The sequence below is a fragment of the Mizuhopecten yessoensis genome, unplaced genomic scaffold (genome assembly GCF_002113885.1).
Source record: "Mizuhopecten yessoensis strain PY_sf001 unplaced genomic scaffold, ASM211388v2 scaffold3343, whole genome shotgun sequence".
In the NCBI taxonomy this organism is placed as follows: domain Eukaryota; kingdom Metazoa; phylum Mollusca; class Bivalvia; order Pectinida; family Pectinidae; genus Mizuhopecten; species Mizuhopecten yessoensis.
This window is the reverse complement of record NW_018404997.1, coordinates 134143-153444: the sequence shown is the minus strand read 5'-3', so window position 1 is coordinate 153444 and position 19302 is coordinate 134143. Positions and strand designations below refer to the sequence as shown.

Here is a 19302-nt window from a genome sequence, read left to right as displayed (position 1 = left end):
AACTCCTCGCGGGTGAAGGTAGTTTTCTTGGAGAAGGCTGTCTGGAATTGCGAGTTAAGAATGTAGGCCTTATATGTGGCGTCGGAGAATAGTTTGATTCGTGTTTCAGTGAGGAGATTCCAAACCTGTCCTTCCGCTTATGTTTGATGAAGGTCCAGAATTTCTTAAATCCTTTTGAAAAAGTGTCATTGTCGTTTGGGGTGACAATTTCTTCAATGTACTTCCAGTAAGCCCGTCTTTGATCTCTCTGGATGGTACGCTTCAGATCGCGGTTCACTTCTGTTAACCCGGAGTCGTGAAATATTCTTATATATTTACAGTGCTTCACTTTTGTTAACCGGGAATTGTGAAATATCCTTATATACTTACAATGGTTATCTTTTGTTAACATGATATCGTGAAATATTCTCATATATTTACAACACTTTCACTTTTGTTAACATAAAATCGTGAAATCTGCTCATATAGTTACAATGACCTCACTTTTTGTTTATCTTGAATCGTAAAATCAGATTTCAATTTCAATTACAAATTACTGTTTTTCCTAAATTGCAAGGCAAGGAATCAAATGAAATATTTGCGGATAAGTTTGTTTGGAATGCGTATCACATTAATATTATATCAGCTATGTTCTAGTACATCGTATTGACAATTGCAGTCATTAAAGAAAAATATCAGAAAAATTTCCTAGATTCAACGAGATGCATCGAAACGTGTACCACAAGTTGTGCTAGAAATGTTTGCCCTGACGGAGACCTTATTTCACCTCCAGTTTTTAAAGGGGTTCATTATTTTCTTTTCTATTATTACCTAAATTTCTTCTTGTAGTGGTGCCTTTTCGTATCAATTTTGACCTCTGATGTTGTAATTGTGCGTTGGCGCCCTTGAAAGATATATTTTTATATAATGTTTTTAGCATATCTTTTTCCAATATATCTGCTACGTATGAGTCGGATATTGTTTTCTATTTCAAAATACGTTACCACAGTCATTATAATGCATATTCCAACCTTACTTGGCTCTTTAGATACGTAAATAAAGAATCCCCCCATGGGGAATCCCTGGAAAACCCACCAATCAGACGGCAGTATTCACGCACGTGATCAGACACAAAGCCATGCTTCTCACTTCATAATTCCTTCAGCCTTCGTGTTTACGGACGTGTTTTGGTTTCTCACTACGGGGTTCCAACTGCTGCTGGCGTTGTTTGTACCGATATATTGTATCCTTTATACTATATACTTTATTTTGTTTAAATTTAGCGTTTTGCTTTATTTTGCGCCGTTTTGCGACCAGGCTCCGGCCATGTATTCGCGTTTGATGGTTTGTTTATTTTGAGATGGAGACTCCTCCTTCTCATAGGCGCTGTCCTGGGGGTCATTTATTTGAGGCTTCCGACCCCCACCCTTATTGTCCTAGCTGTCGGTCTTGCTCTCTTGAGCAGCCCTGTGACATTTGCCGTGCCTGGCAGCCGACTTCTGCCGGTGGTTCTCCCCGCCCGCGAGGGCTTGCAGGTAAGTCGGGTAGGAGGGGTAGGGGTGGGGCGAGGGCTAAGGCTAGGCCTAAGCCCTCGGAGAACACCAGCATTCGTTTCGGCGGTTTCGGCCCCCTTCCGTTTTGTCGGTCGACGTGGGTGAGGGTTTGGGCTCTGTCCCGGGCACCACGGTGACTAAGGGACAGGGGGGCGGCCTTCTCTCTCAATTTGGGGTGGGAGGGCAGGTGGCCCAACATTCCCTTGGGAATGTTAAACAGGCTAGCCCGGTTGTGTCCGTGGACGCTTCTGTTGGTAGCCTCCTGCCGGTCCGCTCCACTCCTGAGGGTGTTGTTGTCGGAGACCGGCCCCCGGCAGTTTTGTCTGCTCCCGGGGTTCCCTGCATCCCTGATGTAGCCCCTGGCGTGGTGACAGCGTCTAGCACGCCGTCTAACATTGTGCAGCATTTGCTGCCCGGTCCGGTGGTAAGTGATGCCTCGGCCTCGCTAGCCTCGGCTGGATTTAACGGTGGTGTGAGCACTGGTGTAAAAACCTATGCTCCCTGCTCTATCCCTTGTGCTTCCTCCCCAGATTTTCCTATGGTAGGTGCCAGCGCGGCTGCGTTTGGTTTTGCCGGTGCACGCTTCTCCCCTGGTGGGGCTTGTTTTACTGGCCCTACAGGTTTTGGCCCTGCTGTAGGTCAGTCTGGGTGGAGTTGGTCAGGTCAGCCAGGTGTGGCTTATGGCGGCGGGTGTGTAGGTGGCCCTAGGTTCCCTACCCCAACCCTCCCCCAAGCTGGTCCTGCCTCCGGTTTTGGTTGGTGGCTCTGTTCCAGGGTCCTTCCTGGTTTATCCCACCTATTTGCAGGGTGGGAATGGAGCTCATTGGGGTCAACAGGCTCCTTTTTATGCTCCGGGCAGTCTTGGGGTTCCTCCCAGCAGGGGGCTTTTCCGGCCGCTCCCTCTCCACCCCAGGGTGGTATGGGTTTCCAGCCTGGATATACCCCCCCCCCCCGCCTTCTTGCCTGCGGCGATTGGTCCCCCCCCCCTCCATCCGCAAACCGAGCCGTTCGCGTAAGCGTTCGCGCTCCCGGCCATCTTCTGCTGCCGGTTCTGTCAGGCAGAGACCGCGTGATGCTAGGGCTGCTGGTCGTGCTGCGTTGTCTCGAGCTTCTATTTTGGAATTTGAGTCTACCAGTAACTTCCGCTGTCCTGCATCAACTCCTACCTTACAGCAGGTTCCAGGGTATCTTGATCCTGCTCCTGCTTTCTCTTAGGGACTATCGCTTGCCCCGATAGTTCCTTCGGGAAGGTCACATTATCTCTCTTCTCCTTGCACCCCTCCCCGGAGTGTGACGTTGATAGAGGTGGATTCGGCGGGTGCCTCTCCTAGTGATGAGAGGGACGTTCTTCGGGGCTCTCCGGGTTGCTCCAATTTTACGGAGACTCGGGATGAGGATAGAATTGGCGAGTTTTCTGACTCTGATTTGGAGTCGTTGGATTCGTCTGGGTTGGACTCGGAAGGCCCTTCCGATGTTTCCCAATCCCGGCCCCGAGATGCTGATCCGGTGCCTCCAGAGGTTTCGGCTTCGTTTCGCACTTTACGTGCAGAAGTTATGAAGCTTCTGGGGGACGGGGTTTGCCCACACCCGGAGCACACCTCGGCTGTCCCGGAGCGCACTTCGCTCCTTCAGAGCATGTTGCCTCCCCTAGCATCTGCCTCCTCGGCCTCTGCTAGGTCTCTTGCGGAGGGACGAGGCGTTGCTTTGTCGCTCGCTCAGGTCAACGCTTTATTAAAGCAGAAGGTGAGCAAGGCTCGCAAGCCTTTTTCCCTCTCGGCTTTACAGGTCGTGGTTGCTGATATCGCAGATTTAGCTGCAGATACGTACCGCATCCAAGCCCCAGTCTTGGCCCCTAATTCCGTTTCACTTGAAAGGGATCTGGATAAGTGGCCGGGACGCTGTGTTGACCAGGTTGTGATGGGGCCTAGGGAGCACTTTAAGTTGGAGCGTCTCCTTAGGCTGGCTCTCCATGTTCTGTCCTATGCAGACTGGTTTACTTCTGCGTTGCTTGCTGCGAGTTGCAAGTCGGTGGAGCAGCTCCCCACCAAGGTTGGACTGATGGAGCGCCTTAGCCAGGCAATTTGCAAGGCACATCTTGATGCGATGGCCTTACTGTCGGCTGCCATGTCACACCTTGTTGTTGCCCACTGTTGTCGGTCCTTTCTGGACTGCCAGTCGGCGATTCCTATCGAGCTACCCTTTTGGAGGCTACCTTGACTGGCGAGGATTTGTTTGGCGGGGTCCTTTCCTCAGTGCAATCTGAGATGAGGTCGGACCCGTTTGCGTCTGAGGATGCATGCCACAATTCTGCAGGCATGGGCGCTAGCAGGAAGAGACAGGCTTCTGGCTCCTCCAGGCGTAGGAGGAAGAAGTCAAAGACGGCTGCTTTTCAGCAGCAGGCTGCCCCTCCGACTTCCACTCCGGCGGAACGTCGGAAATCTTCCTTCCGCGGTAGGGGTTCTCATAGGGGTCGAGGCAAAGCCAAATATCCCAGAGGTAGGAAGGGTTCCTGACTCTTCCCTGCCCTTGGTAACTCCTTGTCCACTGTCTGTCGCCGCTCCCACGCCCTTAGGCGCGGGAGGCTCCGCTGATGTGGTTTTGGAAGGGCTAGATTGGCCCCTTCCGGACTTGCAAGTAGGCTGTCGGCTGTCCCATTTCGTTTCTCAGTGGAAGGAAATCACAACAGACAGTTCGGCCCTAGGGGTAATGTCCAAGGGTCTCTGCATCCCGCTCCTTCGGGATCCACCTCTGGCGCGAGAGCCTATCTTTTTCCCTTCTCCTTCGATCTGAAGGATGCTTACTTTCACATCCCTGTCAGGAGGTCGGCCAGGAAGTTCCTCAGGTTCACTTTCGAGCAGAAGGTTTACCAGTTGCGCGCTATGCCCTTCGACCTCACTACGCCCCCTTGGTTTTCACCAAGTTGTTGCAGGTAGTAGTGGGGCACCTCCACAGTCTCGGGGTAGATGCACACATCTTCTTCGACGACTCCCTGTTGCTCCAAGTGGATCCAGTTATCCTGTCCCGGACCACGAGGTCGGTTCTGGGCGTTCTGTGACGCCTAGGGTACATCCCTTCCAGCGAGAAGTCGGAGGTTCTCCCCTTCCAGGATTTTGTTTTCCTTGGTTATCGGTTTAGAACCGATCTGGGGTTTGTCCTTCCACCAGTGTCCAAGTTCGAGAAGGCCTCTCTGTTAGTCTCCGTTCTGGTCGGTGTAGAGCGGATTCAGGTTCGATGGTTCCTTCGGTTCCTCGGTTACCTGAATTCACTGGCGGATGTGGTTCCCTTGGGTCGGCTTCACATCCGTCCGCTCCAGCTGTTCCTTCTGTCAGTTTGGTCTCCGGTGTCTCGGCAGTGGGATGTGTACATTCCTCTACCGGAGTCGGTGAGGGAATCAGCTCGTTGGTGGACACTCGAGAGCAATGTCTTGGCAGGAGTTCCTCTGGTTCGGGCATCTCCTGCTATGACCCTTTTCACCGACGCGTCCATGACCGGTTGGGGTGCATACCTTCCGGTCAGACGTCGGCGGGGTTGAGGTCGGGGGAACAGCTTTCAGAACACATCAATGGTCTGGAAATGCGTGCTGTTCTGTTGGCCCTTCGGGGCCTTCGACCTTCCCTGCAGGGCAAGGCTATTTGTCTACCAATCTCGATGGTCCGCCTTCGTTGATTGGTGTGTCGGACGGTCGATTGATCCAGTCTCTGCCTCTGTTCCCGTTGTAACCGACTTTCTTTTGTCTCTGTTCCAGGACAAAGGTCCGTCCCCGTTAACTATTGCAGGCTATCGTTCAGCCATTGCTAGTGTGCTGGCTTTCTATGGTAGCAAGTCTGTGGGCTCGGACGCTTCATTGTCTGCTCATTAGGGCTTCTACATTGCGAAGCCTCGTTCACGGCAATTGGTCCCTAGGTGGAATTTAGCACTCGTCTCGGCTGTTCCAGTCTCTCCAGCCCGCTCGCTCCGATATCTCTGCGGCGACCATCTCGCGCTGGATTGTTCAGACTGTTCGAGCTGCGTATGAGTCGGCAGGGGATCAGTCCTTGCGGGTGTCAGGGGTTAGGGCTCATCAGGTTCGTGGTTTAGCTACTTCGTGGGTCTTATTTAATGGTTCTTCTTACGCTGAGGTCATGACAGCTGCTGTTTGGAGGGGTCATTCTACGTTTACGGAGTTCTATCTCCGATCTTTGTCGGGACAATCTGACGGGTTGTATTCTTTCGGCCCTCTTGTGGCTGCCCAATCCGTTGTCTGTCCTCCCTCTTTTTTTGCATAACCCTCATTATGTCTTCTCCGCGTGATCCGGAACGCTGGTCATAATCAGGCTCTGTGTCACAAAAGAAAAGGTATTTAGAATTTTTCCTCCGGGGGTATGGGTCCTATTGCTGGAACCCTTCATCGCTCAACTGAGACACCACTGCGGTAAGTCGAATTCGCATTATAATGACTGTGGTAACGTATTTTGAAATAGAATTGAGGTTTCTCTTGTGAAACCAATTTCTATTATAAATACTTACCACAGTCATTAGGTGAGTTCCCTCCCAGCCTCACCTTGTCTCCTTGGCTCTCACTTTTTTGGGCTTTGGAATTATGAAGTGGGAAGCATGGCTTCGTGGCTGATCACGTGCGTGAATACTGCCGTCTGATTGTTGGGTTTTCCAGGGGTTCCCTTTGGGGGAACAAAATCTTTATTTACGTATGTAAAGAGCAAAGTAAGGTTGGATTATGCATTATAATGACTGTGGTAAGTATTTATAATAGAAATTGGTTTCATAAGAGAAACCTCAAGTTAAGTCTGAACTCATTCCATGCAGTTATCGAAGAATCCACTCGAGTGTCACTGACGACAACACCGCCATGGAACCCCTTCCGTCTGGACACTGGGGAGGCTGTAATAGGCGTGACATTAGCAGACCCGGACGTGTACAGAGGGGATTACAGCGCGCTCTACCATGCAAAAGTCCTGAACATGTATATAGACGTCCTCGCAGCTTTGGGACAGTAAGAACCCTTTGATTTTGAGGATGTCAAAGCGATACTTTGGAGTTATAACGTTGTTATTAAGTATGAAATTCTACATTAATGTTTACGTATTGAACAAAACTTGAGACAATTTCCTCGATTAGAAGATAATAATATAGGATATTCAGAAAGGACAACTTTAATAAATTAAACAGTAGATCACTTTTATTTAACGCTTGCTAATATGGATTGAACAAATAAATATTTTCATTCTCATTCTGGTTATATTTATTCGATTTACTGCATCTTAACAGTCGCATCCAATGAAAGAAAAGTTCTTATAGCCATTATTGGCATGTGGGATATTTTTTAAAACAAAACACATTGACAGGGGGGAACTATATTAATTCTAGTCAGTTTGTAGCCATACGCGATCACATGGTTACAGCATGGTTACGATGATGAATATTAATAAAGGAATTTCGAGTTGTTAAATGCCAATATTGACCTCTGTCCACATATAGAGATCCTGACCTAACCAGTAACGTGTGGGCACGTGGAAAGCTGGCTCATTATGTCAGCAGTATTATGGCAGCACGTCAAGAACAGACTCCATCTTCCTTTTTTGGGTACAACCTGACTAGCATCCTGCAGGCGCAGCTTATCCTCTCTGAAGAATACTTCCGCGTCAACAGATTTGCACTGTCATTGATGGCCATTGCCTTATGCCAACAAAACGAGACATTTGGCCAGCAGTTTGAGGACATCCTGACAGCACATCCTGGCACTTATCTCTATGGAATAGGTAATATGACATATGTAAAAGGTAATGTAATGTATGTTATAAGTAATACACTAAATAAAATAGATAATGAAAGATAGAGAATAAATAATGTGGTATATGTAATATGCAAAACTTCATATTATAAAAAGAATTAGATAATGTTATAAGTCAGGTAGAAGAATATATAACAGAGGATTGACATGTTTGTTATACACTTAAGCCATCCAAAACATGCAACATATAATACATTTAATAGGTAACGTGACATTTATAATAGTTTATGTGATGTTTATAACAAGTAAAGATACTTGGTGAAGACGATGCCATACAAAGAATACATAATGTGGTATTAGTGATATGTAATGACACACTTTTTAACAGGTAAAGTGATGTGTGTGATAAACAATCTAAAGTATAGATTAGTTCGTGTGATATAATATGGGATTAAATGGAAAAGGTAATTCAACAACTATGTAATATTAGATATAAAAATATTTTGACATAATGCGATATATGTTATAGATAATGAAATGTTTGTATACCATAATGTAATATATGAAATAGGATATGTGGTACATGTTATATGTAAGGTGAAACGTTATGCAATAAATGTGAAAGGAAATAAGATATATGAAAGTAGTTGTTTGATATATGTAATGAATGATATGATATATGAAATGTTAATGCTTTGAAATGATATCGTGGATTTAAAACAGTATATAACTAACAAACGTCGTTACAATAATATGCAATAGCCCGTACTTTGTTTTGTTCCCAGATGAGGCATCGATGATTACTTTGGCATGTTTGTGCCTCAATACCCAGGGTTGCTCCTCTGCTGCCCAAGATGCCGAGAAGTTCGTATCGAAAAACCTTAAAAGCAGTCTCAATGTCTATTCTCTTGGCCTAGGATCACAGGTGAGATGCAAATTCAAGGTGAGGTTTCTTGGGTAAGTGACACAGGTAAGACCATGTAAAGCCCACCCTAGATATCCAGGGGTTACGCTCACTTTAGATCTCTGCACCTCTGGACTATGTCATAGCAAAATCGAGGATACAGTGTGCGGCACCTCGTGGATGAGACGAGAAGACTAGTTTAATCGTTTGATTTCAAATGAATCTTGCGGTCGCGTAACGACCAAATGTTTTGGTTTTGAAGTTGGACATCGCTCCTCTGTAATTGCAAAGGACAAGTATTAGCCTAGTGATTGGTCATTTTTTTTTTTTTACCCGACATCAATCAAATTGCTAGCCTTGTGCCTTCAATTTTGCCATGACATATTCCAGGGGTGCAAAGAGCGAATGTGAGCGTAACCCTGGATGTCGAGGTTGTGTAAAGCCTTGGTTGAGATAAAAAAGGAAGGAAATGTAAGATGACAAAATCGATATGATACAATTTATGCACGATGCTGAACTCATATGTAAGATGAAAGATTCAATGTAAACTTTTGGGACAAGTTTGTAAAACGAATTGTAGGACGACTGCCATTTTGATTTTGGTACTGACTTGGTTATGTGGAGGAAACCGGAATATCCATAGAAATTCCCCGTGGTTGGGCAGGTGATCGCATACCTTTTCACGTACGATCGGGTAATCGAAGTCCGGCCACTTTGGTGAACGGCAAGTGCTCTATCCACTACACCACTCGACCACTCTAATTAAATTATAATTAACAGACAATTTATAAAGAATTTTGTAATGTGTTACTCCCAGACCTATAATTACAAATAAGCACAAATGTGACATCATATTCTATATTCCAATATTTCTTAAGTCATTGTAAATATATAGTTTTTCTTTAAATTATGCAGGCTCTAATTGCTACTGAAAAGCCTGTATACTTGAGACAAATAAGGAATGCAGTATGTGCCATTAAACGCAAGCTTGATAGTAAGTATGGTATTGAAACGCAGTTATAATTGTGCTTACAGTTATCATTTTCTTTCTATGCAGTTGATAAACGGTGAGCGTCTCAGCTACAGAATGTGCGATGAGTATAATCTCAAACGTTTTGGTTTGTTTGATATCATGATTGCATTGATGAACATCATTTACAATTCATTCAGTCACATTGGACCTGTTCGCACAAATCCTTTCTATGTGGCCACAGCAGGCAGCGTTCTAATTTTGATATCATTGTAATCATAGTAAAAATGGAAAGGGTATAACCCTGGTAAACTTGGCCTTGAACTCATATACAGCGACCGAATTTGGATGTTTTATGTCAACTCTTAATATACTAAAATAGGCGAGAAAATGGAAGTAGTATAAATGACGTTACCCAAGCATTTATCTGATATGGTGCTGTAGAACACGATCTAACTATATCATATTTAAAGCATCAGTATAGACAGCTGGAACATAATCTACCATTTTAACTATAATTCTCATTATGTATTATGATTATTAGCATTACTTTAATGCAGTGACATACTCTTACATAATAAATATGCATTCAGCGCAATCAGGAGAGGGTTGCAGTCAGGTCGCTCAAGCGCGTTTGACCACATGACCCTCGTATTTGTCGAAATTTGCTCTGGTCTACTAAAAGTATTATGCAGATTTTGTTTGTTATCTCTACCGACACTCGTCCTGCGCTACGGAATGAGTATAACAAAAGTCAAAGTTTACGCCTACCTGTGTAATTTGTGTACTATTTCATTTCCACAAGATTGTACATGACAATAAAGATGCCACACAGTATGCTCTTCTTTGTTCCGCAAACGTACATAAACCATTTCTTATTTATTTAGCAAACTTATTTTCTACAATTTAATAGCATGCGAGTTGTGTACAGCAGTGTTTTGATTATAAAAAGGTTATACAAATTGCGACTTCATATTGGAATTCAGGAATACACTTCAAAGTCCAATCAATCAATCTAATACACATTCATGAAGTTCTTCAATCATAAAAGCAATAATTAGAAGAATACAGATAATATAAAAATACACAGTTAAACCCACTCTACAATATCTTTTATACTTTTAAGTAAAATGAATTATTATGAATACCAAAATAAGTCCGTACTGCTGTGTATGATCTCGTCGACTGCTTATACACGCTAAATACACGTGCGACCTGTGCGACACTATACCTGTATATTACAATTTAAGAACTAAGCTACAAACAAAATAAAATTCTTTTATGTTTACCTTCGTTCCTCATCCGTACATTTCGTATCTATAAAGCAATGATAACATAAAGAAAATACATTTTTGTCAATTTAATGGCATGCGAGATACGTGTACAGCAGTGCTTCGAATATCAAAGGAATAGGAAATACATTATCAGAGTTACGTACCAAGATTAGCAGAAACAGAAAATTTATGGTTAATATCGTCCTTCGTTTTCTCGTTTGCCCTTCTGCCATGTGCTTTGAACAGTTTTTCTGAAATATCGTTACTTGAAATATCTAGTCTTATTCTTGTCTTATGTTTTAATTATTACTTTTCACATTATCTTTACTATTCCTATGTCATGTTCCATACACTTTGTATTTATTAGCCGCTATAGTAGCACCCCAGCCCCCAGGCTATGCATATCGAGTTCTAACTTTTTTAGTCCGATTGCCGGAAGCGCATCTTGAAAAATCTCCCCAGCTCCAGTGTAAGAAAGTGCTTGGTTTCGACAGCATACTTTATAGATTATTGTTCACTTACAAAAAGAAACAACCCTGAAAAGATATGAATCGTTACCAAGGTTTAACTTGGCAGCTTTAATAGATTTTACGAAACTAGCAACCGGACAATTTTTTTATTCATTTTTCGCAATAAACACAACGTAGACTTGACGATAAAAATCTGTTTCACATTGAAGTATTGTGATTTCTAAATGTGGTTTTTTCTAAACGTAATTTGACATTGTTATTGCTACATACTGATTGACATATCTTATAAAAAAAATGAGCATTTCGTTTCCCTTACTGTTAACAGACACCGACAGAGGATTAATCACGAAGGACGAGTAGGCTCAACTGGGCTCTCATTTTTATCACTGTTTATAGTTAAAGCGACGGAGAGGATAAAAAACACGTCCGTACTGCTGTGTATGATATCGTCGGATGATAACACAAGCCAAATGCACGTGCGACTTGCTACACTACACCTGTAGTACAATTTAAGAACTACGCTACAAACAAAACGAAATTCATTCACTTATAACTGCGTTGTCTAGTTTCAGAGACCATGGATCATGGACTTGGTGTTTCACAAATTCTTCCTCCCTTTGCAAACAGATCGTTCCTTGACATCGTTCGCCTTCCACCTCTTGGTCAGTCACAGGGGCATCGTTTAAGTATACTGTAGTTAACTTGATAAAATCAGCAGTGTTGATTATTTGTAACTCTTCTCTTCTATCAACTAGACCATTACAGACGTTTGAAAATGACTGAGCGATCAGGATTAACCGTATTCTTACGATAAACAACAAGAGGATACCAAAGTGTCAGCAAAACCATAATCGATTAAACTAGGGCAAAATATGAGCAAAGGACAAAAACACAAGGCACGCGAATGAACATTATTAAAAGTGTTGACTTTTATATCACACACAGAAATAGTAGATTTGCCTATGATGACGACCATAAAACTTGTTCATTGTCTTTAGATATTATCTCAATACCTGACCAAGATGGTAATAACATTCCTTTAATTCGGTCTTTTTAGCCTGATTGATGTAATTAAGACAACAGTGAAGGTTATCTTTTTGGAGACTTTTCTGTATACTCACTATATATCACAAAACAGTTCCTTTATGTTTCTTCAGGGTTTTTAGTCAGTGGTCCGACAACTAAGCCAGTGGAAACGATACTAAGGATATTTTTCACAGTCGAAGACCCTATCATGACCAGTACCACCCAACAAGATAACGTTACCGTGGCTGTACCATTAAATCACACACTTCTACAGGCTATGCAAGCTTTTCAGGCCCAGCCGAACTCCTGCTTCAGGTATGTCAACGAAATAGTCTTGCATGTATGTATTGTAATTACATGATATATAACCGCATTGACTTTCCCAAGATCTTTATATATCTTTGTGTTTATGCGGTTTTAGCACATACCAGTATCCAATTAATTTGTTTACGAAAATAATTACTATACACCTTTAAGATAATGAAATACGAAACGTGTAATCTATTAAGGTTTCTCAAAATATAAACTGCCTTCCATTAATCATATTCAACATTTTTGAATTAAAAAACAAAAACCCGGTACTTTTCCTTTATTGAACATATGTATTCAGATGCATATATCTTATTATAAACTGCTTTTAGATTCAAAATAACATATGATATGTATACATTTCACGTTCAAAGGGAGATAACTTATTATGTTGATGCTGACAGTTCCATACAAAATTCATAACTTCCTTTTCATTGATGCCTGTAGCTTCGAGACCATTCAGACCAGTCTTGGACCTTTGGTTATCTCAATGAATGGTATAACAAGAGTTGAAAACAGCAATTTCTGGTTTATCCTGTTGGCTCCAGATAGGCCCCTTCAACAAGGTAATCGCCTGGAGAAGAAATATACAGTATAGCTTGTAATAGATTGATGTCTAAACAAAATCAAATTTGTTAAAATATTTGGATAACGCATATGTATGCTACATTCTTCTTAAGTTTTAACAAACAACTGCATTTGATACATTTTAGTATTGTGTCTATCCTATTCGTTACGTTTAATCTGTTTTAGTTACTGAATACATTAGCTGCGAGAACAAAAAGATTACCATGAACTCCAGATTTTAATAAATCAAACTATCGGTATCAAAACTGATAAGAGGTCTTAAATACGTCGTGTTAATCTTTACAAGCAATGACAAGCAGTTTAAAGAATATATCGAATCGTTTGTGTTAAAATTATTTGTAAAATATGGATGAATTACCTTTGCTTCATGGAGGATACCTTTTTTATTACAGGTGTTGCAGAAACCTTTCCCAAAAACGGAGAACGCTACATATTTAGACTCACTGCATTAAACAATCCTTAAAATGTACGTGCAAAACATATTGAAGATATGATATAAGTGCATACGATAGGAAACGTAAGATTAAAAACATAAATAGACTTGAACATTTCACTTATGTTTACGGAAATTCCTGTGAACGTGTATATATGTTAGCGGTATTCCTATTTTAGCGCTTTTCGTAGTTTCAACATTGCGCTAACTTACTATTGCGCTAATTCCGTTTTAGTATACAGTCTTCTATTGCATATTGCTAGAGCGCCAATTTATCAGCATTGTACATTTTTAAATTGTCCAGGTAACAGGGTATGCGAACACATATTTGTCCAGGTAACAAGGGGTACAAACAAAATATTTGTCCATGTAATAAGGTTTATAAACACATACTTGTTCAAGAATCATTTCTCCAGAAAACCAGTCATACAATTTCACCATATGTGATATGTTTCATAAAATATATACATATACATGTACTATAGTAAAATTTGGATATACTAACCGACTTCAAAACTAGCAGCTTTCACCCTTTACAGGGCTCTTCAGGATTGTGGAGGTAAAGTCAACTATCAAAAGACCGCTAAAGAGCCATGTAAAAGGTGGAAGCTGCTTATTTTAAAGTTGGTTGTTTTATCTTATTTTTTTGTATACTTGCCTATTTCACATGGACATTTAAGCTTTTTAATTAAATATATGTATATATTTATTTGGAATTTCGATGTGGCTTTGTCGTTATTTGCTTTCGTAAATAATTAAAATAAAGATGATGGAACTATTTCAACCTTTTTAATCAAAAATAAATTGCGAGAGATTTGACTTCATCAAATGTTTAAAGCCCGCGTTTTATTTGTAAATGACATTATTAATAAATTGTATTTCCCCTCCTCAGCTGATGTTGATCTCTTTTCATAGTTGTCCAAATGCATGGGAAGACATTTTTTCAATGTCTTTGTGGCGGTTTTTTGTTAACCCAACATTGACTTTTTATGATATGTACTCAAGAGTTAAAAGTTTCATGTACATTTTATTTATGCATTTTTATGCTTTATTTATAATTCGGAAAATTTCCTCAAATTTCAATAATAATAACTAAGTCACCCTCTGTGAGGGTGGCCTTTTTCATTCACAGTCCGTGTTGTGTCGTTTCTCGTTATAGTGAGTAGATGCATTAAAGGCAGCTAAGCCATTAGCTTAATCTATGCATCGGAAACACTAAACAAGATCATTTTGAATATTTTCCGAATTTTTGTGGATTTTTCTTTGCATAACATTAAGAGTTATGTCCCTTGTATCGTAGCCAGTAGTCCCCAAAGTATGAAGGGTCACGGGTCATCTGAGGATTATCTGATTGGTTAGTTAATTTCAAGGGGACGCTGAGACCTCTCTATCAGTCAACCATCTTAGATTAAAGCTGTGTTACCTATCCGATCCAGTAAAGTAAACACATTTATTTCTGCAAAATACCCACCCTCTACCTCCCTTTCGTTTTGTCCTCTTCTGGACAATACTACTGACTTACGGTTTTATTCATGATTTGGCGGTTTTTTGTTAACCCTACATTGGCTTTTTATGATATGTACTCAAGAGTTAAAAGTTTCATGTACATTATATGTATGTATATTTATGCTATATTTCTAATTCGGAAAATTTCCTCAACTTTCATAAATAAATACTTAGTCACCTTCTCTGAGGGTGGCCTTTTTCATTCACAGTCCGTGTTGTGTCGTTTCTTGTTATAGTGAGTAGATGCATAAACCATCTTACATGTACTAGTTTTTTTCACATGAGGTTGCGAATAAAAATCATTTGGAATCCCCGTTAATGTTGTTTTGTAATATACTTCTATGTAAAAATATAGACGTTACAAAAACACGATCGGAGTGTTTTGTGTTCAGGTGATATAATTAAGCTTTCAAAGGTAATATGAATGCCCTCTACAGTACAGGATAATTTCAATAGAAATAAATAGTATTGCTATGGTGTCATGGTGGAATCGTTAAACATCTCGACCAACAAATTCGAAACAAGGGTCCGTATTGTTTGTTTACGTTTAGGTCACATTCGTATTACTACTCATTTTGGAGTCTGATGTTCCGAGCAAAAAACTACATAGTGACACTGCAGCGCATATCTAAATATCCTTTAATATACAAAGGGAAGATATGTTGTAACACGTGACACGTGATATAATCAACTACATACATAACAAAGTGATTGTGTCCACATGACGTGATCCGCTACAAAATGATCAGCAATGTAGTCATGCAGTATGTATTTATACTACGCGTACACATATAACGACTGTCAACTTTATATACTTCCTGTCAATTTCGCTATCAACAGGTATTATTGCAAATTAGAAAGTGTTCAGTTTTTTCTTAATTCAAGGATAACTCAAAACAAATTTTCGAATAAAAGAAAGAATATTTAAGTTCTTTTGAGGAGTAGATTGAGGAAAACACTTCAAAACGAAGTTATGGAAGCGCACACTTTTTCTATTAATTGATCTACATTACTGAACGAAACTTTATTACGGTTGTAATATAACATATCCAAACGTGGCGAGACCGTTATAGGGTGATAACATCAATGACGTCATGACCAGAGCATGGCGTCCAAATCTATTCCTTATTTTGATACTGGAGTGGCCAGATATGTCGGGAATCACCCTAGAAATAAGAAAATAATTGAAACAGCTGATAGAAAAAAATATGAATTAATACCATAGTAACAGGATATAAAAAAAGTGTAAACGTCGCGTGAGTTTAAATCACAGTGTCACACTCCTGGGCTTGAAACTTTCAGTGTATGTTTACTCAGGTATGAAATACTTTTAGGCTTGAACAGAACGTAGCGTAAATGAGAAGGTCACATCTTTCTACAGTGTCTAATAGATAGTTCCTCAGACAGTGTGTCAACAAAAGACGTTTTCATTAAGAGACTTAGACAAAAAAACAGAACAGTTGTTTATCCAGCTATTATAAATTAGCTTTCGGAATTATGAGTTATTCATGGATATAGCTAAAAGGAAGCATAATCAGGTCTAAAGCTAAATCGATAGAAGAAGGAGAAAACCAACTTATCACTTTTTTAATTAAGAAAACAGTAATTTTACATCCAAAATTATACCAAAAATAGTATAAGAAAATAAAACTTTACTTTCTGACCAAGTAGACATTCGAAATGAAATTGAAATATTTTCTGAAAAGGGCCGGTTTCCAAAACGGCCCCTTCTCTGATTCAAATTTCCTGTTGGTTTGTTTTTTATGGCTCCTCAAAGTTGTACCTTTCAGAAGCTGTCTAAGTGTTGATAAAATGTGCATGTTATGTAAAATATTAATGAAAATCTAATCAAATGATGGTCACCGTAAAGAATACATTCATGGCATGATTGTGACAAAAAATCATGTTTCCATCGCGCTATTTGGCTGTTTTATGGAAGAAACAATCTCAAAAATGCCATTTTCGATGATAACATTTTAGACACAAAAACTGTGTTTTTTAGAGAATACACCCTTTTATGGGCGTTGGATGCAAACCAATTTTTATCCTATTAAACAGTACGTAATATGCTATTGATGAGAGGAAAAATCATCAAAATGTAAGTGGTGGAACATTTTCAAATGTTGGGTTGAATTAGCCTATGGTTGAATTGCCGATTTTCGACTTTCTTTAGATAATTAACAAAAAAACGAGAGTATTTGCTCGGTATGTTGAGAATATGTACACAGATATGAAAAAAAGTGAGAGAAACACTTTTTCATAAAAAAAATCCAAGATGGCTACTTCACAAGTCCCCGTGGTTGAAGACATTGGCTGACAAATAGACAGAACAACAAACAAAACGTGTTCCTTATGATTTTGGTTGGTTTTCGCATTTACGGGAGTGTTCATAGCTACGGGCGATTGTATAATACCTATATTTATAAGTTTGGTTAGTCACATGGTAACGGGGATCTTTCATATCGAGCCCCAAACATACTTTCGACATATGCACTCCGTTGCCGCATGGAAAACTATTTCAAGTTTTGTCGGAATTTCTTTACCTGTGGTTGTAATGGTCGAGGGTTTTCCAGCGTCCTGTAATACCCAAGGTAGTACAAGATACTGGAGATGTGCGCACACATTCCCATCGTTCTCTCTCCAACTGGGCACTGGCAGTAGTAGTCCTTTATTGGGGCCTCAACATCGGGTGAAACGGTGAACCGTATCCAAACGTTATATTTCGTTTGGCTTTTGTGTCGAGAATGTATTTGACATCGGAGAAGGTCTGGGGAGTGCTGGTAAAGCCACACCTCATAGTCTCCGTCATCACTTAAATGTTCGGCGATGTAACCAGGAGCCAGAGATATCTGATACGTTCCACACGTAATGGTTCTCAAGTAATCAAGATCGAGACGGGGAAACAGTACGGAAGATGCATCCATCTTGACAAACTCGGACCTTGCCCGTCTAGATAGATCCGGATCTGTCTTGACTCTCTGAGCTAAACCATTCGGTGTTGTCAAACGGTCCTTCATACGTTCAGCCATTAGCCTATCTTTGGCATCTCTCTCTGGAGATCTCTGGTAGATCGGTCCTCTAATACCATTCAGACAGGCTGTGACGGTTCGAAGCAAAGCCTCGATGACATTGATAAAGCTGTTAGACACCAATTGCGTTCGGAAGAACGTCCAGTGTTTCAGACGACCATGATAGGATTCCACAATCCACCTCGATTTGGTGATAGTTCTGTCAAGATTTGCTTGGACGTCAGAATGTTGACTTTGACCGGGTTTCAGGTATGACGGCATGCTAGCATTGAGGCCAGAGGCTTCGAGAACTGGTAGGACATCTCTAAAACCTCGGTCAACGACAACGTTGTCGTCTGGTTGTAGCCAAGTAACTAGCTTGTCCATGACTTTTTTTGTAATTGTAGCATCATTTTCGCTGCCAGTGAATGGTCCTACTGTGTCCAGAATGTAGCCATCTGGTAAGGCGATGCTCATGAATTTGAGATAGTTTCTCTTCTTCTGGCCACAGTAGGACATTCTCTGGAGCTTGTGGTCGGAGCTTTTCTGGATATAAATATAGGTGCCATCTAATATGGCAGTGGCTTTATCTCCAAAAAATGCTTCTGAAAAGACAGTATTGTGCCCGAGCAACTGTTCTCTTGTCAAGTGATCCGGACCTAGAAATTGTGGGACTATCGATGTGTCTAATGCCTGTACTATGGAGTGGAAAGTTTTGGACACACTTGACTTGGAAATTCCAAAAAGAGAAGAACACTGACTCCAGGAAATGTCGGTTTTCAGTTTTACCCAGAACAGTAATAGAGCATCGTGTGTAGTCTTGGTATATATACCAGATGAAAGATATGGGGAACAGTGCGAGTGGATTTCGAGGAACTGATCTTTGGACCAACCTGTCCAGGCCATGCATGCCGAGTCATCAAGAGAAGAAAAGCTTATTGTAAACGCAGACTGGTTCTGTGAAAGGACGTGCGACACCTCTAGGAGGTCATTAATGATTTCGGACGATTTTGATGGTAACTGAGATTCCAAGGAACCTCTACCATCAAGGACAACCTCTGTAGACGGATCTAAGTCGTTACCAATAAGGTGAATGGAGCAGACGCGGGATGAGGTGGGACACCACAGTTTGTGTGAATAGATCAGGTGATGTCTTGCACGTTTTGGTAAGACTGATGATTTTGTTCCATTTCTTGCAAAGGTAACAAGACAGAGACAGCATTTTTTGTGTGAAGATGATCCATTCAAAAGATCATGAAGGGTCAGCAACGGCAGGATATGGGACGGGGAGTCGTCTTCTTCCTCTATTTCCTGGTTCTGCTCGGGTTCAGGTTCAGGCTGATTTTTGTTCCGAAGATACTTCATGTAGCACTTCTGGCAAATAAGTGCTTGTTCCTTTGCTGACATCAATCCTTGTTGCACCAGCGTATCTAGGAGCCATTTATATTGTGGACTATTTACATTGCGTGCACTTCTGTTCTTATTGCCACTACGTTTCTTGAAGTATACTTGACACCCTTCTCCAACACATTTACCCTCCATCTTGAAACAATA

At 41.2% G+C, this 19302-nt stretch overlaps 2 protein-coding genes across 2 annotated transcripts; both read left to right on the top strand.

Moving 5' to 3' along the window:
- The first annotated feature begins 1246 nt into the window (after window positions 1-1246).
- Window positions 1247-11575, top strand: LOC110447400. The gene is made up of 6 exons (XM_021493062.1): window positions 1247-1514; window positions 6336-6522; window positions 7008-7288; window positions 8046-8185; window positions 9080-9158; window positions 11445-11575. Exons 1-6 carry the CDS (start codon window positions 1340-1342, stop codon window positions 11573-11575), a joined length of 993 nt encoding a protein of 330 aa, XP_021348737.1. The 5' UTR covers window positions 1247-1339.
- Window positions 11576-12049: 474 nt separating this feature from the next.
- Window positions 12050-15047, top strand: LOC110447399 (transcobalamin-2-like). The gene is made up of 3 exons (XM_021493061.1): window positions 12050-12219; window positions 12661-12779; window positions 13194-15047. The coding sequence occupies exons 1-3, from the start codon at window positions 12113-12115 to the stop codon at window positions 13262-13264; spliced, it is 297 nt and encodes a 98-aa protein (XP_021348736.1). The 5' UTR covers window positions 12050-12112; the 3' UTR covers window positions 13265-15047.
- The last annotated feature ends 4255 nt before the right edge of the window (window positions 15048-19302 follow it).